We start from the raw sequence: 26,940 nt of genomic DNA on the forward strand, positions 1-26,940 counted from the left end.
TCTCCAGACTCTGTCACGTCTGTCACGTGCTCAGTGTGAACCTGCTTTCATCTGTGAGGAGCACAGGGCGCCAGTGGCGAATTTGCCAATCTTGGTGTTCTCTGGCAAATGCCAAACGTCCTGCACGGTGTTGGGCTGTAAGCACAACCTCCACCTGTGGACGTCGGGCCCTTATATCACCCTCATGGAGTCTGTTTCTGACCGTTTGAGCAGACACATGCACATTTGTGGCCTGCTGGAGGTCATTTTGCAGGGCTCTGGCAGTGCTCCTCCTGCTCCTCCTTGCACAAAGGCGGAGGTAGCGGTCCTGCTGCTGGGTTGTTGCCCTCCTACAGCCTCCTCCAAGTCTCCTGAGCCACTTGTGTGGGTTGTAGACTCCGTCTCATGCTACCACTAGAGTGAAAGCACCACCAGCATTCAAAAATGACCAAAACATCAGCCAGGAAGCATAGGAACTGAGAAGTGGTCTGTGGTCCCCACCTGCAGAACCACTCCTTTATTGGGGGTGTCTTGCTAATTGCCTATAATTTCCACAACAGCATGTGAAATGTATTGTCAATCAGTGTTGCTTCCTAAGTGGACAGTTTGATTTCACAGAAGTGTGATTGACTTGGAGTTACATTGTGTTGTTTAAGTGTTCCCTTTATTTTTTTGAGCAGTGTATAAACACAATATGCAACAACTTCAAAGATTTTACTGAGTTACAGTTTATAGAAAGACATCAGTTAATTGAAATAAATGAATTAGGCCCTAATCTATGTATTTCCCATGACTGGTGTCGTTACATGTGGTCTGCGGTTGTGAGGCGGGTTAGACGTACTGCCAAATTCTCTCAAACGACGTTGGAAGCAGCTTATGGTAGAGAAATGAACATTAAATTCTCTGGCAACAGCTCTGCTGGACATTCCTGCAGTCAGCTTGCTAGTTGCACACTCCCTCAAAACTTGAGACATCTGTGTCATTGTGTTGTGTGACAAAACTGCACATTTTAAAGTGGCCTTTTATTGCCCCAGCAGAAGGTGCACCTGTGTAATGATCTTGCTGCTTAATCAACTTCTTGATATGCCACACTGTCAGGTGGATGGATTATCTTGGCAAATGAGAAATGCTCACTGCCAGGGAAGCCAGGCTTCCCCAAATAATTGGCCATGTAATGTATCTTTCATATCACTGTGTTTCATAACTTTTCTTCAATTTGCAAGAGGCTGACTGTATCTCTCCGGAGAAAGCATCCGAGCGAGTGAAACAGCGCCCCTCTGTCTCTGTATACGTAGCCCATCTATCTGATGCTGTCTGGTCAAAAAGACTATAACATTGTTGCCGCCCTTAGCATTGAATGCAGGGGAAGCCAGCGAGCATTTGACCTCCCTTGATAAAAAAAGTATAAAAGAATAGCCAATCAGCATTGAGCTAAACTGAGTGAGTTCAACTGTGAATGGTCCTGGCGCACCAACAAAAAAAGTGTCAAGGGAAGCCAGTTTGGATTTGGCTTCCCACCAATCACTTCAAAAGCAAAACTTAATTGATGGAAAAATTCATTGTTGCATTTCGTGTTTTCCTCCGGTGTCTAGATAGTTGCTAGCTGTCTGACCGCCCGGTCCCATCCTCAGCATGAAAAATGCAGACCGTGCCGCATTGATCTCTGTCGGGAATGCTTCCCTCTACAAAATGTTCAATCATTTTTGTTTCACTTTGAAAATCGGGAGTAGGTTGTGGACATCGGTACCAAAAAAAATCCCATTTATTCCCTTTAAATTTCAAGGCAGTAAAATGTGAAGACTGTGTAGACTTTTATTAGAGCGTTGTATCAAGATTTTGGGGGGAACAAATGCTAAAATGAGGAGAAAATGGTCTTGTCTACTTGTTAAAGCTAATTTGTTACAGTGAAGTTTATCTCCCAGACCTAAGCTCATACATCTCAAACCAAGACTAACCTAAGATACTCCAGTATACTGAGACCCTGAGAAAAGGAAAGGTGCTCACAGTGTCCGAAGGCTAAAGCTTTTGCCGGGAAATTAATTGATTGAATCTGAGGCGAGGTAGACTCTAATGAAATAAAATATTACATTTGGGAGTCATGTCTGAGCTTTTTTCCATATTCATTTCTAAATCCATTTTTGACACAGCCCTTATGACTCAGTAGCTGGCTGTGATAGATCACGGTGGAGATTGCAGAGTGCCTCAACGGGCCATTAGTAGAACACTCTCAATTCCCTCCAAAGCCTTATGGGAAGTATGTCTATATCTCTGTTACTCAGGGTAACCATCAGGGACAAGGGAGTACACGGATGGGGGTGGGGTTGTAGGACCTGTGTATTATCATCATCCATCATCGTCGTCGTCATCATCATCATAATTCAAGATATCATCATCATGAGCTTTGATACAAATCTGCACAATTATAGCTAGCCTAATCTTTGAATCGTGTGTATATATATAAAAAAAAACTCTATGCCGTGCCCTAGCAAATAATCATCAACCTTGAGATGAACCTAGATAAATGTGTACCTGGAATGTTTTTCCTTTTTTCCTGTTGCCGAGCAGAACAAGCAGCAGGGTTCCTTTCCCCCCCACATGGACTTGAATTGATTAGTTTCCCTAGCTGAGGGCATATTCAATGTGTCGTCGTCGTCCCCCCCCCACCAGGCAACTCTTCCCTGTTGATCGCTGGCTCACACATGCTCCTCTCTTCTGCAGTGTCTCTCTCTCCATCGCTCTCCTCAGAAAGCTCCTGCGGGGGAGCCAGGTTTTTGATTGGCTGACGGCCGAGTCGGCAGAGCACCTTTACTATTGTTTTTACTTCCGACGAGGAGGTGGGGGGTGCTGTCCTGGGGGTCTGGCCAACAGCCCCTGCTTTGTGTGCCCAATAGTCAATTAGAGGCGGCGCCCTGGCTGAGACGACAGGGATGCAGGGTTAATTGCAGAGGACCAAACAACTGGCTCTATCAGCGCCCATTGTGCATTGCAGCAGTTGTCACGGCAATCCAGGGCCAGCCTGTAATCGCTAACTAGTCAGCCCTGTGGCAGATGACACCTCCATTAGCACAAGGCAGGTATTGTTCAGCGAGCAAAGCCATCTCTAGCTCCCCCCTCCACCCCTGCCTGCGCCTCCTTTCATAGCCCAGCTTTTGTCCGGTGTTGGTAACAGAGGGGGGCGGAGAGGATGTCTGTCATAGGATCAGGGTCTCTCTAGCCCAGGGCCAAACGATAGGCACGGGTCAAGGGTGTCCCTTCGCAACAATGCATTTTCAAATTGTTCCATTCCCGAACGGCAATGCATTTGAACAAGTCAAACTTTTTCCAAAGTAAGTGATTCAAGCATGAGGGATTTCGAAGGCTGTTCTACACATGAATTATTAACTTGAATAGCTCCATAACAATGAGGTGGAAAGGGCAAAGCGTCGCTTGCTTGCTCCGTGGAGACAGGATAGATTGAATATGCAGCAGGATGGTGGAAGGGGAAAAAAGTAGATTAGCATGGCTTGGCCTAAAAGCATTGTAATTTATAGGGACCTGTGGTTTTAAAAGGACACATGGGGGTGGGTGATGGGGGGCCCCGGGCTGCAGCGGATAATGCCCTCTCTGGGCTTCGCTAGTGCTGACAGCTCATGCACATTTAACAGCAGCTTCTCTTCTCTGGAGAAAAAGTTCTCGGTGAACCTGGTGGATGGTGCACTGCTGCTGACCTAGTGTTTCCTTTCATCTCTCTCGCTCTCTCTCGCTCTCTCTCGCTCTCTCTCGCTCTCTCTCGCTCTCTCTCGCTCTCTCTCGCTCTCTCTCTCTCTCGCTCTCTCTCTCTCGCTCTCTCTCTCTCGCTCTCTCGCTCTCTCTCTCTCTCTCGCTCTCTCTCTCACTACAAATCAACTCCTGTTGGAATTGCCCTAACCCTGTTATCATCACAGCCTCTGCTTATTTGGTCAAAGCTAATGCGTGTTATGTGCCCATCGTTCTGTGAAGACATCGTTGCAAACCGCTCAACCACATGGTCTTTACAACCCTCTATTTTTTTCAACTTAAATTGTATTTTCTTTGGCTTTGTTGCTGTAGAAAGAAAGAGGGGATGGATGAATGTGTATAAGTAAGCACTACATTGCTGATACTGGCTGAGAGTAAAGAATTGAGAACGTAGCAGATGCTCTCATCTGATGTGTCGGTGTTACCCGTTGGTTTCACTACTAACTAGAAATGTCTCCAACCTGCTCATGATTTTAGAACATTTGGAGCTCTAATAAATGGGAGAAAGGAGGGAGAGGATTTCAGGCAGTTCTTTCCGGCTTATTCCTGTGAATATTCAATTAAGCCACTAATTAGAATGCAAAGCAGTTTAATGCTCCTCTGAATTTCATACTGCACTCTCTCTGCACAACCTCTGACTCCTCATCCCTGTCTGTCTCTCCTTTTCTGCTCTCCTATTTTTTCTTCCCTCCCTCCCTCCCTCCTCCCTCCCTCCCTCCCTCCCTCCCTCCCTCCCTCCCTCCTCCTCCTCTCTCTCCTCCCTCCCTCCCTCCCTCCCTCCCTCCCTCACTTTCTCCTTTGCCTCCACCTCGCCTAACTCTACTCTATCCTGCTCAATCCATCTGCCACTGCTTCTATTGATCAACACAATTTGACCCCTCACTTGGAAGAAGTGCACCAAAATTCAATGGATTTTTTTAGTCTGATCCCGTTCCCAGTTCTCTCCTTATTGCTGTTTCGTACCCTTCCCTCCTCCAACCCCATACACAGAAAAATGAGTTCATCAGAATTCAGAGTACCGCTGGCTAATTAAAGGAGTGTTAATTGAGTGTTCAGGATTGAGCAACACACGCGCACACAAACCACCCACAAAGATGGCACAGGGCACCCCAAGGACGATGTGCTTGGGGAGCTCCATGTCACTCAAAAGACAGAGGGGAGAACTGTTACATCCACCCCCTCTGCTTTGTTCTTTTAACCCATAAGTGTCTAAGCCAGGGGAGGGGGGTACTATTAAGGTATATGGAATTGTTTTAAGAAAGTCATACCAAGGATAATTTTGCTATTTGATTTTGAATTTTAAAACCCCTTGAAGTTTAAAAAAAAAATGTTTTGGGGGGGGCCTCTTGGTCAAATAGTCCTTACACAGCCTGGAGATGTGTTGGGTCATTATCCTGTTGAAAAACAAATGATAGTCCCACTAAGGGCAAACCAGATGGGATGGTGTATCTCTACAGAATGCTGTAAAATAACATGGAATCATGTAGTAACCAAAAAAGTGTTAAACAAATCAAAATAGATTTTATATTTTTGCTTCTTCAAAGTAGCCACCCTTTGTAAGGACTATTTGACAAAGGAGAGTGATGAAGTGCTGCATCAGATGACCTGGCCTCTACAATTACCCTACCTCAGCCCAAATTGTTTTAATTTTTTTATTTAACTAGGCAAGTCAGTTAACCTCTCTCGGGGAGGTAGGACGCTGTCCCACCCACGGTTCACACTATTCAACAGCCAGTGAAAAATCAGAGCGCCAAATTCAAAACCACAAAATGTCATAATTCAAAGTTCTCAAACAAAGGACTATTTTACACCATTTTAAAGGTACACGTCTCCTTAACCTCTCTAGGGTCGGCGGGACGAAATCGTCCCACCTACGTAACAGCCAGTGGAATCCTGTGGTGCGTTATTCAAATACCTTAGAAATGCTATTACTTCAATTTCTCAAACATATGACTATTTTACACCATTTTAAAGACAAGACTCTCGTTAATCTAACCACACTGTCCGATTTCAAAAAGGCTTTACAACGAAAGCAAAACATTAGATTATGTCAGCAGAGTACCCAGCCAGAAATAATCAGACACCCATTTTTTAAGATAGCATATAATGTCACATAAACCCAAACCACAGCTAAATGAAGCACTAACCTTTGATGATCTTCATCAGATGACACACCTAGGACATTATGTTATACAATACATGCATGTTTTGTTCAATCAAGTTCATATTTATATCAAAAACCAGCTTTTTACATTAGCATGTGACGTTCAGAACTAGCATACCCCCCACAAACTTCCGGTGAATTTACAAAAAATTTACTAAATTACTCACGATAAACGTTCACAAAAAGCATAACAATTATTTTAAGAATTATAGATACAGAACTCCTCTATGCACTCGATATGTCCGATTTTAAAATAGCTTTTCGGTGAAAGCACATTTTGCAATATTCTCAGTAGATAGCCCGGCATCACAGGGCTAGCTATTTAGACACCCAGCAAGTTTAGCACTCACCAAAGTCAGATTTACTATAAGAAAAATGTTATTACCTTTGCTGTCTTCGTCAGAATGCACTCCCAGGACTTCTACTTCAATAACAAATGTTGGTTTGGTCCCAAATAATCCATAGTTATATCCAAACAGCGGCATTTTGTTCGTGCGTTCAAGACACTATCCGAAAGGGTAAAGAAGGGTGACGAGCACGACGCATTTCGTGACAAAAAAATTCTAAATATTCCATTACCGTACTTCGAAGCATGTCAACCGCTGTTTAAAATCAATTTTTATGCCATTTTTCTCGTAAAAAAGCGATAATATTCCGACCGGGAATCTGCGTTTAGGTAAAAAGACGAAAGAAAATAAAGCATGGAGTCGACTCGTGCACGCGCCTAAGCCCATTGTCCTCTGATCGGCCACTTGCCAAAAGCGCAAATGTGTTTCAGCCTGGGGCTGCCTCGATATCATTCAGCTTTTTCCCGGGCTCTGAGAGCCTATGGGAGCCGTAGGAAGTGTCACGTTACAGCAAAGATCCTCAGTCTTCAATAAACAGAGACAAGAAGAACAAGATCTTGTCAGAGAGGGCACTTCCTGTCAGGAATCTTCTCAGGTTTTTGCCTGCCATATGAGTTCTGTTATACTCACAGACACCATTCAAACAGTTTTAGAAACTTTAGGGTGTTTTCTATCCAAAGCCAATAATTATATGCATATTCTAGTTACTGGGCAGGAGTAGTAACCAGATTAAATCGGGTACGTTTTTTTATCCGGCCGTGTCAATACTGCCCCCTACCCCCAACAGGTTAATGTAACCACATTGTCCGATTTCAAAAAAGGCTTTATGGCGAAAGCATAAAGTTAGATTATGTTAGGACAGTTCCAACACAAGAAAAAGCACACAGACATTTTCCTAGCAAGGACAGGCGTCACAAAAACCAAAAATTATGCTAAAATTATGCACTAACCTTTGACGATCTTCATCAGATGACACTCCTAGGACATCATGTTACACAATACATGCATTTTTTGTTCGATCAAGTTCATATTTATATCCATAAACAGCATTTTACATTGGCGCGTGACGTTCAGAAAATATTTTGCCTTCAATACTGCCGGTGAATCAGCACAACAATTTACAAAAATACTCATAAACGTTGATAAAATATTAAACTGTTATTCAAAGAATTATAGATGAACATCTCCTTTATGCAAACGCTGTGACAGATTTCAAAAAGCTTCACGGGGAAAGCACACTTTGCAATAATCTGAGTACTGCGCTCAGAAAAATACACTAGGCAATACAGGTACCCGCCATTTTGGAGTCATCTAAAATATTAAATAACATTAGAAATATTCACTTACCTTTGATGCTCTTCATCAGAAGGCACTTCCAGGAATCCCAGGTCCACAATAAATGTTGTTTTGTTCGATAAACTCCATAATTTATGTCCAAATAGCTCCTTGTTGTTAGCGTGTTCAGTTAGCTACCCCAAGTGTAGGAAGCGTGCGGAAAATGTCACGACGAAAAGTTAGTTATATTTACGTTCGTTCAAACATGTCAAACGTTGTATAGCATCAATCTTTAGGGCCTTTATCACTTAGAACTTCAATAATATTCCAACCGGACAATTGCAATGTCTTGAAAAACATTTTGGAACACAGCTAACTCTCACGTGAATGCGCACCAATGAACTGATGTCCTTCCCTGGGTCACCAACTTCCCCACCTTCTTGTTCGCTCTCTGTTCATCATAGACGTCTCAAACAACTTTCTAAAGACTGTTGACATCTAGTGGAAGCCTTAGGAAGTGCAAAATGAAACCTAAGTCACTGTGTTCGATAGGCAATGACTTGAAAGGACTACAAGCACCAGAATTCTCACTTCCTGGTTAGATTTTTCTCAGGTTTTTGCCTGCCATATGAGTTCTGTTATACTCACAGACATCATTCAAACAGTTTTAGAAACATCATTGTTTTCTATCAATATCTAATAATAATATGCATATTCTAGTTCCTGGGCCCGAGTAGTAGGCTGTTTAATTTGGGTACGTTTTTCATCTGGCCGTGCAAATACTGCCCCTTACCCTAGAGAGGTTAAGAACAAATTCTTATTTACAATGACGGCCCCAATTGAGATGGTTTGGGATGAGTTGGACCACAGAGTGAAGGAAAACCAGCCAACAAGTGCTCAGCATATGTGGGAACTCCTTCAAGACTGTTGGAAAAGCATTCCAGGTGAAGCTGGTTGAGAGAATGCCAAGAGTGTGCAAAGCTGTCATGAAGGCAAGGGGTGGCTACTTTGAAGAATCTCAAATATATTTTGATTTGTTTAAAAAAAGAAATGGTTTACTACATGATTCCATATGTGTTAAAAACCCTTGAATGAGTAGCTGTGTCCAAACTTTTGACTGGTACTGTATACTTCAATTAATGTTATTAACTAGTACCAGGGGACCTTCAGAGGAGTCTTGTGAGGCCTGAATATGAAAATATTAGTGTGTAGCCTGAACAGTTTGGACGCTACAGACAGAAGTTGGCAGGGCGGCTCTACACACTGACACTTGTGGAGGTCGTAGAGTAAAAGGGAGAACACTATTGTGTTTGTGAGAGTCTCATCTTTCCATAGAGGGATTTTGGGGATGTCTCATGGTCCGAAAGACACTGCTCTAGCTCTGTTACCTTTAACCGCAGATGCGGAATTGTGACATAGGCAGATTTGGTGGATTGAGACTCATCCAATGCAAAAAAACATATATTTCTAGCTTAAACTGACAGATTTTTATGGGGATTTTTTGTTTTATTATGCTAATAAACCTTAGGGGTTAAAGAGCTTCATGATTCTGTTGAGAAAGGCCCTCTGCTGTTCAGTTCTGTCTTGCCATGCTATAGTGTATACACACAAACACACAGCCTCTCTCACTCGGGTGCGAGGCGCTAATGAGCCATGGCATTTCGAGATGTGCCTGCTCTGACACACAGGCATTGTGTGCCAGGCGCTGGGTGATTAAGGACGAAGGTCAGTCCGTTAATTGCCTCCCTGCCATCTCCTCTCCCTGGCGTGGGAGCCCAACCCAGCACCCAGCTCTCACCACCACTAGCTGTATGGTGCTGGCTCTGCCACTTTTATCTTCACTGCTATAGTATATACGCAATTGAAACGTATGGTATGAGGATGACCTCACTGAAGTCTGGGTTTGGATAGTGATATTGTAACGTTACGCTATGAAGCCGTGTTTGTCTTTCCCGTTTTTTTTCTCTGTTCGGCGATGCCGTTTCAGATGTGCATGTGAGAGTGCTGGTTGTCACCTCATGCCTTGTTGTGGAAAATAAAAAGTGTCTTATTCCATCCCCAAGGGAAATAATTAATACGTACAAGGCTGTCGTGTGTTGAAATGAAGCAAGTGTGAAGCATTTAGCCCAGGAGGCATTGCAGGCTGTCGCCTGCACAGGCACCTGTTGTCGTCCCTGCCCTACATTTCAGCAGAGCGCACAGAGCAGAGCATAACAACATGCTCCACTGATGCCACTGTGTTTGTGTGCGCATATGCACGTAGGTGCATGTGTGTGTACGTGTACACGTGAGTGTGTGTACAGGAAACCCTAGCCCTGTGAGGAGGAGGTAGGGAAGCTCAGAGGAGACAGTGGCGGGCACCTCGGTGGCTGTTTATCAGCCAGTAACATCTGTACGCTGTGATCTAATGTAGCTGGAGCCAGTAAGTCCCGCAGCGCTGCAGAGCTGGCCTCAACACCGCTAGGCGCTCTCCTTTCACCTCCTCCATGCCCTTAGCTTACTTATTCTGCAAACCCACAGCTCCTCCTGGGAGAAGACGGATGAAGATGCCCTGGCCATGCACATCAAACAGCACGTCAAAGTGTGTGTGTGTGTGTGTGTGTGTCAGTGCCTGTGCGTGCGTGTCACATTTAATCAACTCTGCAACAAACAGAATAGTAGGCAACTAGAATCCGAAAGAGCACAGACGCTCATTTGCCTCCTCCTCTTCCTCAGTGCCAGTAGGCTCTAATAACCGGAAGCCTTTGTGGGGCTGAGATGGGTTTTGTGGGACCTGTCAAGCCTCTAATCCCTGTGGCCTCTGAAGTGTGAAACCCTTTGATGCCAGGTTGCTCTCCAAAGGCTCTGCCTGTTGACAAACAACGGGCGACCCAGGGAGAGATGGAAGGAGACTGAGGAGATCGGGAGTAGTGAGACTTTTCTCCGCAGCAGAAGGAGAGACGGCACAGTAGAGTCAGACATGGAAAATATGGACTCAGTCACTGATAAGGAATGGGAATTAGCCACCCTTGAATGAATTTCCTGGTTGTTTTGCAAAGTTTTTTTATTCATGTGGCAGTAATTAGGGGGAATGATGGGCATGTTGCAGGGGGGTGAGGAGGGGCACAGCCCCTTGATATGCCAAAGCCGAATATCACTCCTCATTTAAACCATGTGATGATCAAATATGTTTATTTGAAAATGCAGCCGGCCCATTTGCATGTGGACTGGCGAATGCCGAGATTTTTTTCTTCTTTTGAGCACATTAAGTAAGTCTTCTGTCAGTTTCCCCTGCCTGTGTGAACATCAAAGCGTGGTGCAACCAACACTGTCATCAGGGAAGGTTAGGTTGGGAGAATTGTGCCCCAGTCAGGCAGCCCCAGTCCTGCTGCCCACCGATCTGAATCTCTGTTCATGCATGTAAGGTGTCCATATTAGGACATTCCTACGTTATGTACTGTGTCCTTCTAAGGACAGTCACGCATCCTTTCAGCCCAACCCATTACAATGTGATCAGATTAATTTACAGCCATACACATAACATTGTATTTTTTCTTTAACCTTTTACTCCAGTGGGCTAAATCAGCGTCACCGTGTTTCTTAATAGTTTTAAACAAATCTACTTTGAAACAAAAGTAAACACCTCACACACATGGTTATGGGTTTAAAAACACCTGTACCATGTCAGATATACAGTTGAAATATATTATATTTAGAGTTTGCGTCCCGATATTACACTTTTATATACATATATCACAGAAGACTACAATATAACAAAACCGTTTCACATAGAATCTGGATTTTCAGCATTTAAATTTGTTTTATTAATTATGAAATTATGAAAAATATGAATAGAATTCCCCTCATTAGGCCACTAGAGGGTGATTTGGTCATTTGACTGCAGGAAAGGGATACTACATTGTCTCTCGTCTTATTCAGGACCAATTGTGATGCTGGAGTCTGATAGTACTGTCATTGAGTATTGAAAAGGTTGTGATGTGTAGACCTAATATATTTGCTTGAAGCATCAATATGTTTTATTTACTTAGACCGCTGTGCCACTTGGGAGATTGTTTAAGGCACTGCATCTCAGTGCTAGAGGTGTCACTACAGACCCTGGTTCGATCCTGGGCTGTATCACAACCGGCTGTGATCGGGAGTCCCATAGGGCGGCGCACAATTGGCCCGGTGTCGTCTGGGTTAGGGGAGGGTTTGGCCGGGGTAGGCCGTCATTGTAAAATAACAATTTGTTCTTAACTGGCTTGCCTATTTAAATAAAATGGGCTTTTCCTGTCTTGTAGTTGGAGCATTCACAATTTCACAGATGCGCATAATATGCACGTTCTAACTCCCAATTTATTTCCTTTATGATATGGATCTTGTAGATTGAATCATTTTCACAGTTGGAGGCCCATTGGATAGTAGAAATGAACTTCCCATGCTATCTGTCACGGCTGTCTAGGACCAGTGGAGATGTGGAATCAGGAGCAGGAGACAGAGGGCCGGAGCAACAGTGTTTTAATAATAATTTCAAACGCAATAGCCGTAGGGCACAGGGTGCGTGGCGAAGTCCGCCAGGGGAAAAACACATTCCCAAAATAAACGCTCTGGAAAAAGCGCACGGGGCGCAGCCCGGCAATACAATGGACAATAACAGCGAAAAAACAGCTTACACTCGCAACTGTCCTGAGTGGACAATAAACAATCCCGCACGAGAACCCCAACTGAAAATACACACTAAATAACCCCCCACTAATGACAGACACAAAACAGGTGCGGGAGAGACAGACAAAACCAAAAGACACAGAAACAACGATCGGTGGCAGCTAATAGGCCGGCGAGACGAGCGCCGCCCGACCGTTAGATACTGTGACACTATCAGTAATGGGAGCAGAAGAATAAGAGTTGGTGACTGCTTGGCTGTAAAGTCTCTTTAAACTGAAATGGAGTTAGTCCCGCTCATACAGCCCCTTGCCTCGAAACTCCTCAGGTCACCACGACATTCGCTGACTGGCGCGTTTCTATTTTGTTTAATCTTGGTGTGTTATTTGTTCGCTTTTGCATATAAATGTCATTTTTTTAAGGGGTTGCGAGTCATTGGTGGCAGATGATTTATTTATGTGAAATTGAGTTCTTCCCCCGATGCCCCTCTTTTTGTTACACATAGGTAAAGGTGACAGGCAAAGGTCTCCACAAAAACCATAACACTTAATAATAAATAACGTTTTGGGCGACCCGACCAAATTGACATAGAAATGTTATGTATAGATCTAGCTGGCTAACTAGCTATCTAAATGTTTTAGTTGGTAAGACTGGTTGTATGAAACAACACATGTATAATGAATGTTAGCCAGCTAGTTTCCTAGCTATTAAACTTAGTTTACTTCTTGGGAAACAATATGTATGCTATCTAGCTAGCTAAACTGGCTGCAGCCATTGCAGACAGAAAGCTAACTAGCTAACCAAAATGTGGCTAACTATCACATGAAAACAATGAAGCTATTTCTGATCAAATGTTACCATATATAGACAGCTAGACCCTTTTCTTACTGTCAACTCAAGGTTAGCTAGCTGGATGGATAGCTAGTAAGCAAACATTAGCTAGCCCAAGTGTGGCTTAGCTAGCCAAGAACATCCATGGTCATGATCTCTCCTTGGTTAATTGCTTTGTAAAGCAGATACTCATACACAAATACTCGTACTACTTTGAGCTGACCCTTAATAAAGATCACTGTAAACAGTAGTGTTGTTTCAAGTGATTTATTACAGTTAGCTAGAAGGAGAACAGCCTCTTGTCTTCTCATTCTACAGCATAAATCTGCTCCGACCATCAACTGTCACAGTGCAGCACTAGTGAAAAAGATAAACTACTTTGAAATCCCAGTAGCTAGCTACAGCCAGACTATCAAGGTTATCTCTTGACAGATTAGCTTGATCAAATGTGAAATTGAGTTCCGATTATGTTCTCAACAGTACAATATTGAGCACGTGAGCTCAGAGATATGTGGAATTTGAACATTTTGGAATTTTCACAATGCCCTCAAATGACATCCTTTCCAAACATTCCAAAGGATCATGTTGACAGGTAGTCATGCCTGTTTTAGTGTTATGTCAAGGATACAACATCTACCCCGAACAAAATATTATTGCAGATCATTTTATGATGCATTTAGCTGTTGTACGAAGAAAGGTTTGGAAAAACAGGGAAACCTTTACCTGTCAACTTTAAGTAGCCATGAAATTGCCTGAATATTATATAAATCCCATCTCTGTACCCCACCCCCCAACACTGACAAATAATGGTGGGCTTTTAGAAAGGGACATCTTCCTGATTTGCCACCTCAACTCTGGGTCAATTAAGCTGTTGCTACCTGAGTAAAGGCCAATAATACTAGTCTGTGTGACCGAACTCAGACGTTGTGGGATATAATTTGGCGGTTGGAATGGCTCCAAGTACTAGGTAGCATACCACAACCACCATTTAATTGTGAGTGACAGAGGATCTTGCTTATGATAGTGGAATTCTGGCATTAGGCAGGATATCTAGCTAGTGTTACAGCCATAGAAATACATATGTACATATGACTGTATATTACTGTGTTCTAATGAATTCTGTGGACCCCAATACTGAAATTACAGAGAAATAAAAACTCTATATAAACCATATGCCAACTTTAATCTAAACTTTACAATTCTGAGATTTTAAAACTAAACCTTTTGGAGTTACACTTTACTATGTTCATTCGTTATTGTTTTGTAACAGCAGGGTTGAAACACATTGTATTAAACGTGACTTGCTATTCTCATTATTTAGCTCACCCTAAAACCAGGTTAAGAATTCCCTACAGATGGTTAATTGTGATTTTTAGTTAGGGTTTCCATCGCCCCATCTCCAAGTAGTCCTGGGTCGAATCATTGAGGAAGGGTAAAACCCAGTAAGTGATACTACTTATAAATCTCAACTGTGCCACTGCAATTAAATATGCTTCTATACCCCTCTCCCCCTCCTCCCTCTCCTCATATCAAAGGCTAACCCAATTCGACGCTAAAGAGAGTCTGAATTAATTTCACAAAGCACTGATTTAACAGTGCCTAAGGTGCCAGCCTTCAACAGAATTAGTTTTTTTTTTTTTTTTTTAAGATCCATTCGTCGAGGGATATACTTTCACAGGAGGGGGTGAAAATGAGATGGAGGGGTCCTGGGGTCCAGCAACATTAAGGCAGTTATATACAATTTAAAATATTACATGACATTACATTTCATAACACTTCACAACACATTAAGTCTGTCCCCTCAGGCCACTACTCTCTTATCACATATCTACAATACAAAATCTATGTGTACGTGTGTGTGTAGAGTGCGTGTCTTATGTGTACAGTGGGGGGGGAAAGTATTTGATCCCCTGCTGATTTTGTACGTTTGCCCACTTACAAAGAAATGATCAGTCTATAATTTTAATTCGAGTTGCCAAACGTCAGCCTCGAAACCTTAATGACTTGGAGAAGATCTGCAAAGATGAGTGGGACAAAATCCCTCCTGAGATGTGTGCAAACCTGGTGGCCAACTACAAGAAATGTCTGACCTCTGATTGCCAACAAGGGTTTTGCAGAGGGGTCAAATACTTATTTCCCTCATTAAAATGCAAATCAATTTATAACATTTTTGACATGCGTTTTTCTGGATATTTTTGTTGTTATTCTGTCTCTCACTGTTCAAATAAACCTACCATTAAAATTATAGACTGATCCTTTCTTTGTCAGTGGGCAAACGTACAAAATCAGCAGGGGATCAAATACTTTTATCCCCCACTGTATGTGTGTCTGTGCCTGTGTGTATCTCTTTACAGTCCTCGCTGTTCCATAAGGTGTATTGTTCTGTTTTTTTTTATCTGATTCTACTGCTTGCATCAGTTACCTGATGTGTAGTAGAGTTCCTTGTAGTCATGGCTCTATGTAGTACTTTGCCCCTCCAATAGTCTGTTCTTGACTTGGGGATTGTGAAGAGACCTTTGGTGGCATGTCTTGTAGGGTATGCATGGGGGTCAGAGCTGTGTGCTAGTAGTTTAAACAGACAGCTCGGTGCATTCAGCATGTCAACACTTCTTACAAAAACAAGTAGTGATGAAGTCCATTCCTTCTCCACTTGGGGCCATGAGAGATTTACATGCATATTATTAATGTTAGCTCCCCTTTTACATTTAAGGGCCAGCCGTGCTGCCCTGTTCTGGGCCAATTGTAATTTTCCAAGGTCCCTCTTTGTTGCACCTGAACACACGACTGAACAGTAGCCCAGGTGAGACAGAACTAGAGCCTGTAGGATCTGCCTTGTTGATAGTGTTATTAAGAAGGCAGAGCAGCGCTTTATTATGGACAGACTTCTCCCCATCTTAGCTACTGTTGTATCAATGTTTTCACCATGAGAGTTTACAATCCAGGATTACTCCAAGCAGTTTAGTCACCTCAACTTGCTCAATTTACACATTATTTATTACAAGATTTGGTTGAGGTTTAAGGTTTAGTAAATGATTTTTCCCAAGTACAATGCTTTTAGTTTTGGAAATATTTAGGACTAACTTACTCCTTGCCACCCATTCTGAAACGAACTGCAGTTCTTTGTTAAGCGTAGCAGTGATTTCACTCGCTGTAGTAGCTGACTTGTATAGTGTTGAGTCATCCGCATACCTAGACACACTGGCGTTATTCAAGGCCAGTGGCATTTCATTAGTAAAGATTTTTAAAAGTATTGGGCCTAGACCACTGCCCTGGGGAATTCCTGATTCTACCTGGATTATGTTGGAGAGGCTTCCATTAAAGAACACCCTCTGTATTCTGTTAGACAGGTAACTCTTTATCCACAATATAGCAGGGGGTTTAAAGCCATAACACATGTTTTTCCATCAGCAGACTAAGATCGATAATGTCAAAAGCCGCACCGAAGTCTAACAAAACAGTTCCCACAATCTTTTTATCATCAATTTCTCTCAGCTAATCGTCAGTCATTTGTGTAAATGTTGTGCTTGTTGAATGTACTACCCTATAAGTATGGTGACCTGTACTGACTTATTACTTTGTCCCATGCTTAGCTCTGTCTCTTGTGCTCACTCCCATGTGTCTCTTGTCTATTTATCTTGCAGGTGAGATGGTGGTTCCCATGCATTCTCCCCGCTACCCCAGCGTGGCTGAGCTGGATGCCTACGCCCAGAAGACGCAAAGCAGCCCACTCTCCATCAAGATCTTCCCCACCAACATCAGAGTCCCCCAGCACAAGCACCTTAACCGGACTGTGAACGGCTTTGACACCACAGGTAGCCAGCGCTACAGCCCCTACCCACACCTCCATACCGGCGGCTACACAGGCCTCCTGGCCATTGTCAAGGTCTCTTCCCCCTTCGCCCCCACTAAGGGCGTCCTCAAGAACTCGGAAGGCAGGCGAACTAAGCTCTCCCCAGCCCAAATAGCTGTCGCCCCGTACCCTCCCCCTAGCAGTAGTACTTTAGCCAATGGCCACTGCCGGATGGTGTACCACACTGGACCCTCGAAGCCCCCCGAGGCCCCTGGTCTCTCCCTCTCGGTGCCCCCTAATGTCACTGTGGCCGGCTCTGGGATCCCTGTGACAGGGGGACGAGGCCTGGTCCAGTTACCCCCACAGTCCAACCTCCCTTCCATCCAGAGCATCATCTATCAAATCAACCAGCACTGCCAGGCCCAGGCTCTGCAGCAGGTGTGCCAGGGTGCAAACTCATCCACCGCACCCTCTACCAACCCCAGCCCCTCCAAGCAGGGTGCGGGGGTTATCATGGGTGTATCCTCCTGCTCCTCGGGAGGTGGCTACGTGGGTGGCATGGCGCCCCAGCCTAACCTGGTGTACACAGGGGCAGGGCTGCCACTGGCGGTGCACAGTGGCGAGGCCATGAAGGCCGGGATGTACTCGGACAGCATGGACTACATCCTGTGGCAGAAACAGCAACAGCAGCAGCAGGCTGTGCTTCGCATGTACAGTGGGGGCAGCGGGGGAGGAGGGGCCATCAGTAAGTCCCCTGAAAGCTGTGGTGCCCCGGGGGGTGCAGGGATCATGGCCCAGGCGCAGGTGTCGTCATCCTCCTCCTCCAGACCCTACCATCTGACAGGGGGAAGTGGAGGGGGTGGGGGGTGCCTGGACAAGGTCAGCTCCTCCCCTCTGAACTGCATGGGGATGCATGGGAACTTCTCGGTGGGCCAGTACTTTGCCCCACCCTGGAACAGCGTGCTGGTCACCCCCGACAGTGACTGTTACAACCCGCACCAGGAGCTCCTGGGGACCACCACCCGAGGGCCAGCCACAGGGGGGCACAGGGAGATGGGCTACCCCCACCACCATCATCCCCACCATCACCACCACCACCATCATCACCACCACCCCGCAATAGACAGCGGGAGCGGGGGATGCCTGTGCTGCAGCTTGCCCAGTAAGAGCCAGCTGTGCAACACATCGGTGCTGAGCAGCAGCCTGCAGTCTCTGGAGTACCTGATCAACGACGTCCACCCGCCCTGCATCAAAGAGCAGATGCTGGGCAAAGGCTACGAGACTGTGTCGGTGCCACGGCTGTTGGACCACCAGCACGCGCACATCCGCCTCCCAGTTTACAGATAGAGCGTGGTGGGATGAGGGCGAGAGCCAGGGGACAAGAATGAATGAATGATGCGAAATCTGGATCAAAAGCTGATGGACAGAGAAGAAGACCTTGATTTCCTGGGGACGTATAGGCCTGTTGAGACTGGCACTGCTTGAAGCAGCTCGGGGGCTCCACGGAGGGAAGCGATGGTGTTAGAGTGGATCTTGTATTGGGTGACGGGCTGGGGGGTTTCTCCCTCCCAGCCCAGAGTGTTTTTTTTTTGTCAGTCAGGGAGAAAAAGGGTTTCAGTGGTTTTGGGTGCCCTGACAGAAGATTCTCCAGATGTCCCATAGTGTGGTTTGCCAACAGGAATTTGGGGGTGATTTTATTTGTATTTGTTCCTTTCTTGTTTTGTTGTTGATGTTGTTTTGAATTGATTCAACTTTTTTTGGTGAGAATTCTAGTTTGATATGAAAGTGCATACAGCCACCCCTGTTGTTCCCCCATCCAAATACAAAAAGCAACCGGGGTGCTATAGTCACAAAGAAGGCCCCAAAGGGCCAAAGTGTAGGGCTGCTTTCTAAAGTCCCTAAAGAAATACATCATACTCGCACATATTTTCATACATACACATGCACACACTCAAAAATTCATACACACATACACAAACACAGACGTGTATACACAAACGTCACAATGTTGAATGAAAAATATATGACAATATTAGTAATTATTGTTGTTATAATTGATCCCTTAAATTGCACTGCTTGGAGTTTAAAAACGTTGTTAACTTTGGAGTTTGGAATTGGGTAGTTTGGATATGATATATTTAAGAAACTTGAAAACTTGAACCTATTTTTGTTGTTTTCTATATTTGTAGGTATATTATATGCATAGGCTGCTATGGGGAAAAAGTGTCTCAAAATGCTTTTTTATTGTTTCTTGTTATTCCTCCTCAAGCTGACGTGCAGTTTCTGATGTCCTGGTATAAGGCATAGTCGCTGCTCTGGTTCTGTAACCTAGCCAGAGAGCTATCTTCTCTAAACAACACTGGAATCTACAGTACATCTTGAAAACACTTACTAAAAAGAAAATGTTGCAACAAAAAAAAAGTTTTTTTTTTTCTTCTCACTATTGAAGATTGTTACTGTATGATTGGGAGGTTTTCCAGCATGACCTCTTGTGTGTGGTTTAGTTATACATCTTTTAATATATTTATTTTAATATATTCCTTTTAATCCCTAGATTTGTGTCCCCTAAACTCACCCATCCCCCCCCAAAACAAAGAAACCCCAGTTTAGGAATCTGAAAATGAGGCTGAATCAGCTTTTTGCTATGGGAGGCTTTTGACTTCGTTCCGTTATAGTGCTATTCCTGTCACGCCTCCCTTTTATAAGTATGGTAGAAGTGGGATATCCCTTTCACTTTTTGGCACTATCATATAGGAGGAGTGAGAGCTGGGACCAAAGGGGAGTCTTGATGTGAAACAATCATGCCCTGTTCTCTCGGGTGATGTGAGATGAGACAAGGTACACTGCTTTTTCCTGGTCCGTTTCAGCCCATGGTTGAAACGCGTTGAGCCCGAGTCATTCGTTGACTTTAGGATTCAGAACATTGAAATATTTATTATGACTGTGAGTTTCCCTTGAATGTACTGCACTTAAATTACTGAAATGTCTAATGCCTTGGCTTGAGGGACTCGAGTGAAAATATTTGAAAAAAATTATAATAATTGATCAGTGCAGCAGTCCTATGGTCATAAATTAGCATTTCCTTGGTCAGTCAAATTTCACTGGTAAATTGAATTTATTAACTGGAGAGAGCGCTGAGGCTTTGTCACGTGGAAATGCTGGCAACAGTGGATATTTATGAAGTGCAATTATTATGACTGTATTAACATTTTTCTCTGAGCTTACACCAAAAAATGTAAACTACAGTTGTAAATACATTCCCAATGTACCACGTGCCCGATCCCCATACTTTTCTGTTTTGAGGTGTAAAATAAATCTTATTTAAGAATATATTCAGAAGCCACATCTTGGCTGTGAAGTCTGTCATTATTTATTTTAAATATATTCCACACAAGTCTCATCGTGGTGTGTATAGATCTGAGGTTTGTGTGTGGAATGTGTGTTAAACTTTAACTGAAACCATTTAGGAAGCAAGGGTCCTTTTAATAACTTTAAACGATCAACAACCATGTCCCAAAGCCTTCATAAATGCTTTTGTGATCACTGTGGAACCTCTTCCACCAAACTAACCTTTATATAATGGATTGATCTTCTTCTAAATTTGACACAATGTGTTCAAATAGCCGCATCCATACCATTGTTCATATAGGCCGACCACTGAAAGAAAGTAGTTATCGACCTACAGTCTTTTCTATCCCAGGATTTGAAGATATTCCAACTTTATATCCTTAGCTTTAGTAGAGCCACAAAAAGGAGATGACTATCGGCAAAATTGAAACTTTCATCGTTTTGCACCTCAACGCATCAGCAAATGTGATTTGCATTTCCCCCTCAAGATAACCCCCTTTACCATGAGCCTTAGAGTGGCAATCAGCAGTTGAGACATTACCAAAGCGTTTTCCCCACCACTATTTCGGTACAAAGCAGGGTGATGGGGCTGGAGAAATGTAATTACTCTCAAATTTAAAGACGGAGCTATGGATGCAAGGACTGACCATCCATGATATCCAAATGATAGTTTTAACCATGTTATGAGGCTGTACAGTGTTAGTTTACATTTACAATGTTTACAAACAATGGAGTAAAACAAGCTTATATTTTGTGTTCTGATGGGGTGCAACAGTTAACTAAGCTCATGAGACATTTATAAGTTATACAGTGCTGAGAAAAAGTATTTGCCGCCTTTTATAGTTTTCTCTACTTTTGCGTATGTTTGATACTGAATATTATCAGATATTCACCCAAATCCTAATATTAGAGAAAGGGAACCTGAGTGAACAAATAACACAACAATTAGACACTTATTTCATTTATTTAATAAACCAAGTGATGCAACACCCAATGCTCCTGTGTGAAAAAGTAATTGCCCCCTTTACACTCAATAACTGGTTGTGACTCCTTTAGCTGCAATGACTCCAACCAAACGCTTCCTGTAGTTGTTGATCAGTCTCTCACGTCGCTGTGGAGGGATTTTGTCCCACACTTCCATTCAGAACTACTTTAACTCAGGAACATTTGTGGGTTTTCAAGCATGAACTGCTCGTTTCAAGTCCTGCCACAACATCTCAATTGGGATTAGGTCTGGACATCGACTAGGCCATTCCAAAACTTCACATATGCTGCTTTTTATACATTTTCATGTAAAGTTGATTGTGTGTTTTGGATCATTGTCTTGCTGCATGACCCATCTGCGCTTCAGCTTCAGCTCACAGACAGATGGCCTGACATTCTCCTGTAGAATTCTGTGATACAGAGGAGCAGAATTCATGGTTTCTTCTGTTAAGGCAAGTCGTCCAGGTCCTGAGGCAGCAAAGCATCCCCAAACCATCACACTACCACCACCGTGCTTTACCGTTGGTATAACGTTCTTGTGGAAGGCAGTGTTTGGTTTTCACCAGGCATAATGGGACCCATGTCATCCATAGAAGGAACCATGAATTCTGCTCTGTATCAGAGAATTCTACAGGAGAATGTCAGACCATCCGTCTGTAAGCTGAAGCTGAAGTGCAGTTGGGTCATACAGCAAGACAATGATCCAAAACACACATGAAAATGTATAAAAAGCAGCATATGTGAAGTTTTGGAATGGCCTAGTCGATGTCCAGACCTAATCCCAATTGAGATGTTGTGGCAGGACTTGAAACGAGCAGTTCATGCTTGAAAACCCACAAATGTTCCTGAGTTAAAGTAGTTCTGAATGGAAGTGTGAGACAAAATTCCTCCACAGCGACGTGAGAGACTGATCAACAACTACAGGAAGCGTTTGGTTGGAGTCATTGCAGCTAAAGGAGTCACAACCAGTTATTGAGTGTAAAGGGGGCAATTACTTTTTCACACAGGGGCATTGGGTGTTGCATAACTTTGTTAATTAAATAAATAAAATACGTTTTGTTATTTGTAAACTCAGGTTCTCTTTATCTAATATCAGGTTCTTTATCTAATATCAGGTTCTTTATCTAATATCAGGTTTTCATTGAAGATCTGATAACATTCAGTATTAAAAATAGAGAATCAGAAAGGGTCAAATACTTTTTCACGGCACTGTATTCTTCAAGAACCAACGGGTACATATCATTAATTTACAAGTCCAAAAATGTATGTAGCAACGCTGATTGCTCCTTTAAATTAATACGGTAATACAGTAGTGTTTGTGGAAATCCTTGGAAGGCTGACAAAGCAAAGCTCTTAGACCAAGGACTATCTAGACTTGAACTAATACAGTAAGTAAGCCTCCTTAACATTCCACAGCGAAATATTTTCATGTTGTTTCAACAGCTTAACATCCCACCACATGTTTCTGGCATAGTTTTATTCGGTCTTGTTGAAATATTTTGACAGATTTACAGAAGATGTATCAGATTCCAAATCCCTTTCCGTTTGGCTTCAGCACCCAAGCTTTAAACCATGTCACATGACGTTGGAGGAGAGCTATAGTGAGACTACAGGCAATGTGTGGAGCATTTGGTGTCAGCATTTTCCCACAAGGAGAGGTTATTGGTGTTGCGCCTCCCATCTAATGGGAGTATTGGATAATGCCAGGCCGAATCATCATTGGACAATTGAACGGATATAGCTATGTTAGGAACAGGTCTGAACTGTGAGCTCACCGCCTCCGACGTCACTGTGGCAGACACTCAAGTTAACCACACAGGTCCCTGGGGACTTGGCATTGTGACGGATTGTCTTTCTTCTTTTGGTCGTGTCTGTCAGATCGTTGTCACCACAAAAGGAACGTCTCAGAGCACCCTTCCAGGCGGTTATCTCTTCCGGCCTGGCCTGTCATCTTCTGTCTGTCACTTTTGGGAGGTTGTGTTTTAACAGTGGATGTGCAGGACTTTAGTACTCAGCTTGGTTCTTCTTTCCTGTCTGTACTCCACACAGACCTCTATTGAGGCTTATATTATATCCAAATATAAAGCTCTGAACTCCATTACGGACATTTCCTCTCAAACTCTAGTCCTGTAGACAAGTGATTTATTTCATGTCCATTTGCAGTTATCGGCTTTTTCAGAGTTTTCATTAGGAGAGGGTGAAGGATAATACTGTGGTTTAGAGTTAAAGAGCATCTGCCCTTGAAAAGCAACTTCTCTTTTTGAAAATGGCTGATGTGGCATCGATATGAGTCAGAAACCTTTATTCTAGTGTCAAAATTGACTCTGAAGTGTAAATAAGATAATTTTGGTCATAAATATTTGCGAGATGATAGGAGAAAAATGTGTCACGGAATGAAGGGTACCGTAAAATTATCCTGCTCACATGCCAACAGTAAGTAGGGTCATGTGCAGCTCTCAGAATTGACAACTATCTTTAATGCCCATGACTTGACATTAAATTTGACATCACTATGGGGCTAGTTTTTTTAATTTAACCTTCATTTAGATAGGCAAGTCAGTTAAGAACAAATTCTTATTTACAATGACAGCCTACAGCAAACCCGGACGACGCTGGGCCAATTGTGCGCCGCCCTATGGGACTCCCAATCACTGCCAGTTGTGATACAGCCTGGATTCGAACAAGGTGTGTCTTTTGTGACACCTCAAGCACTGAGATTCAGTGCCATAGACTGCCACGCTACTCGAGAGCCCGAGTGGGACCATCAGTAAATTAAACAATGTACATGGGACAATATCTTAAAAGGTCAATAGCTCCAAATGTCAATTAAATAATTTAAAAAAAAGTCAAACCAACTTTGCCACACCAGCTAATTGGCTAAATGATTTGGCTAACTCTTCCCACCTGTGAACACACACAAGAGACACCCACATCAAACCACACCCTGAAACCAACTCATGTTTGTATTCAGTCATGGCTGCTAACATTTCTTAATGAACCAAATCTAAACTGGGCCAAATCTTACAACATTCCAAAAGAAAGTCTCTTCAATTTATCGTTCCATGGATAAAAATAGAGAACATTTCCCTTGGTGAATGAAAGTGATTATTTTGTATTGTTAGAATGGAGTAATACTATATTACCATGCATCCCTCATGTTGCTTCATGGAGTGGGATAGGGGCTTTATTTTAGGTCCCACACAGCCTCCAAACCGTCTGTCCCAAGGGAGGTTACTGTTAGTGGAATATACCTCTGTTGCACTGGCCTCTATCTAGGATTTCTAGGCTCCTTTGCGACAATGGATGCTCAGCCCATATTAGGATAATGGAATTACATTTTCAATAAGACTTCTGACCGCCCATCCATGGCTCCATCCGTGCAGGGCCTCTCTCGGCTGCAGAGTGGCATATGGCATGTCATTATCTACGCCCTCCCTCCCTCCCCCTCATCCAGGGCCAACAGGGTTCACCAGTGCTTAAACAAACCCAGGGTAAGGAGGACTGACGGGATGGGGAAGTGTGGAGGGGGTGGGTGGGCACTGAACCACAGCCACTGCAGTGCCATCTCTGATGGCCTTCCTCCTCCACAGGCACCTTTGAAAGATGGCCTGCTGTTTTTGATGATGGAGGGGAATTAGTTTTTTGTTGGATTACTGCATGTGCCTTGGCCCTGGCTGGCTGGCTGAGGGGCACTTTCTGCTCTCTGTGACAGATCTCAGGGAGAGAGCGAGATGGCGAGGCAGAGGGGGTCAGAGCAGGCCCTTGAAGCATTTAGTAATCAGGGTAATTGTCACGTTGCGGCTGGTGCTGCTTCTGGTTTCAGCCACCCGACCTGTGACTCTATGCATTGAGAAACAGTAGTGTGTGTCTCTGGGGATGTTGTGATGCACACTGGTCGCTCGCGTCAAAGCTCTTCTGCATATCAATTAAGGTCTCTGGCCAGGATTCCAACAAACTACACCAATATCATACTGTTTTTTTACTGGTAAATTTCATTGGTCAATACTGCAGATGTCGGCTCAAGCGTAAATGACCTTCATAAGTCAAGTGCAGTGTGATGTCGTCACAGTGCGGCTTGCTTGAGTCCTGGCCTAGGTCTCTATCTTATTGAAGGACAGTCTTCAGTGAGCGGTATTGAAAGGTTTCCATTTGTATGTAGCACAAATGGTATGTTCATGTTTATCACTTGCCATTTGTTCCTGGAAGCGCAGAGGTTAGTGGATATATAACAATCTCCCGCTCCTTTACTACACAGAGAATGACCTCCACATCTTTTGCGCTATCTTCCTGTGGCCAAAGGCTGTATAGAGAAAAGTTATCATCACAGAATGTCTATTGACGTATTCCTCCAGCGCTCTGTATCTCAGATACCTCAAGGGCACCATGACTCTGGGAAAGGGGCGATACTATGAGGCCAAGGGGAGAGAGGTGAAGAGGGATCGACTGTGATAGACTGGCTGTTAAGATATCTCATTAAACAAAAAAGGGCAGATGCTCTCTCTGTAGAGCCTTGGCGCTGTCTCTATACACTGTACCTTGCACACACAGATGACACTAGTTGGGGTGGTTCTCCCCCCTACTACACACTGTTTTGCCCAGACCTAGAAGGCTGGCTGAGACATGTCCTCTGACTTCCCCTATCCCAGGGACCTCTCCTATCCTCCTCCATTTTCCCACTGCCGACTGGAACATATCAACACAGTCCTCTCCATTTCGCTCTTCTATCTGTTAAAAGCAAAGCATTGTTTCTGTTGATAATTCTGGTTTTCCTGAGGAGGCTTGTACAGGTGACCTAAGAACCTTATGGATGTTGCACATGATCTATACTGGGGATTGAGTTGCCCACAGATTTGGAGCAGAGTGCTCACAATGACTCCCCGTGGCACAGGTGATACAGTTGACAGACGGACGTGTGAATATCATTATATTCATCGTTTGAATGTACAGTACTGGTGATGTACTGTAGCATCATTGTCTTTTTAAAATAATACAACATCAATAAAATAGTTCAAACAGTTCATTTATAGCACAGATGAAAGAAGTATAATCAGTGGGATGCCCTTGTCCCTGAGGAAAAGCTTAGAATCCCTTCTCTGTCAACAAAGTGCAGCTGGGTACAACTTCAGGTGCCTATGAAGTTCCATTTTCCTCAATGTTTTAACTGTATGTAAGGGAGACTGGTGGCAATCTGAACACATTTTACATTTTAGTCATTTAGCAGACGCTCTTATCCAGAGCGACTTACAGTAGTGGATGCATACATTTCATTAAAAAAAAATATATATTCTCCGTACTGGTCCCCTGTGGGAATCGAACCCACAATCCTGGCGTTGCAAACACCATGCTCTACCAACTGAGCCACACGGGACACCACACAAACACCACGCTCTACCAACTGAGCCACACGGGACACCTTGAATGTATCAAAACAGACACAAGCTGGAGTGATGAAACGCCCATAGTGCATGCCCATTTAGGTTATCTTCCTGCTTGAAAAGTTACAGCCAAATATCTCACTATTAGTTTTTTAGGGGTGAAAGTATTTTCCACCAGCTACATTCTTCTATACTGCCCTGAGCATTAATATCCAGTAATTCAAACTAGCAACATTTTCATCACTATATGTTGGCTAAACATTGACATGAATGACATGTCACTATTGTTGTCTCTTGCTAGGAGCATGAGGTTTTGTCATGGCTGCTGGGTTGGGGGCAATTGTAACACAGTGTTAACATGACCCTGAGCCAAGCAGTCAAATGGGCTCCTGAGTGGCGCAGCGGTCTAAGGCACTGCATATCAGTGCTAAAGGCATCACTACAGAACCT

General features: G+C 43.6%; 1 protein-coding gene across 1 annotated transcript in view; it reads left to right on the forward strand.

Moving 5' to 3' along the window:
* The window catches only part of fam222aa (family with sequence similarity 222 member Aa), a 122,470-nt gene extending 102,357 nt beyond the window's left edge, over positions 1-20,113 (forward strand). The window contains exon 3 of the mRNA XM_014160773.2: positions 16,635-20,113. Within this exon, the coding sequence (XP_014016248.1) occupies positions 16,635-18,130 (1,496 nt within the window). The 3' untranslated portion in view covers positions 18,131-20,113. The remainder of the gene's footprint in view (positions 1-16,634) is intronic.
* The last annotated feature ends 6,827 nt before the right edge of the window (positions 20,114-26,940 follow it).

The sequence above is a fragment of the Salmo salar genome, chromosome ssa20 (genome assembly GCF_905237065.1).
Source record: "Salmo salar chromosome ssa20, Ssal_v3.1, whole genome shotgun sequence".
Taxonomy (NCBI): domain Eukaryota; kingdom Metazoa; phylum Chordata; class Actinopteri; order Salmoniformes; family Salmonidae; genus Salmo; species Salmo salar.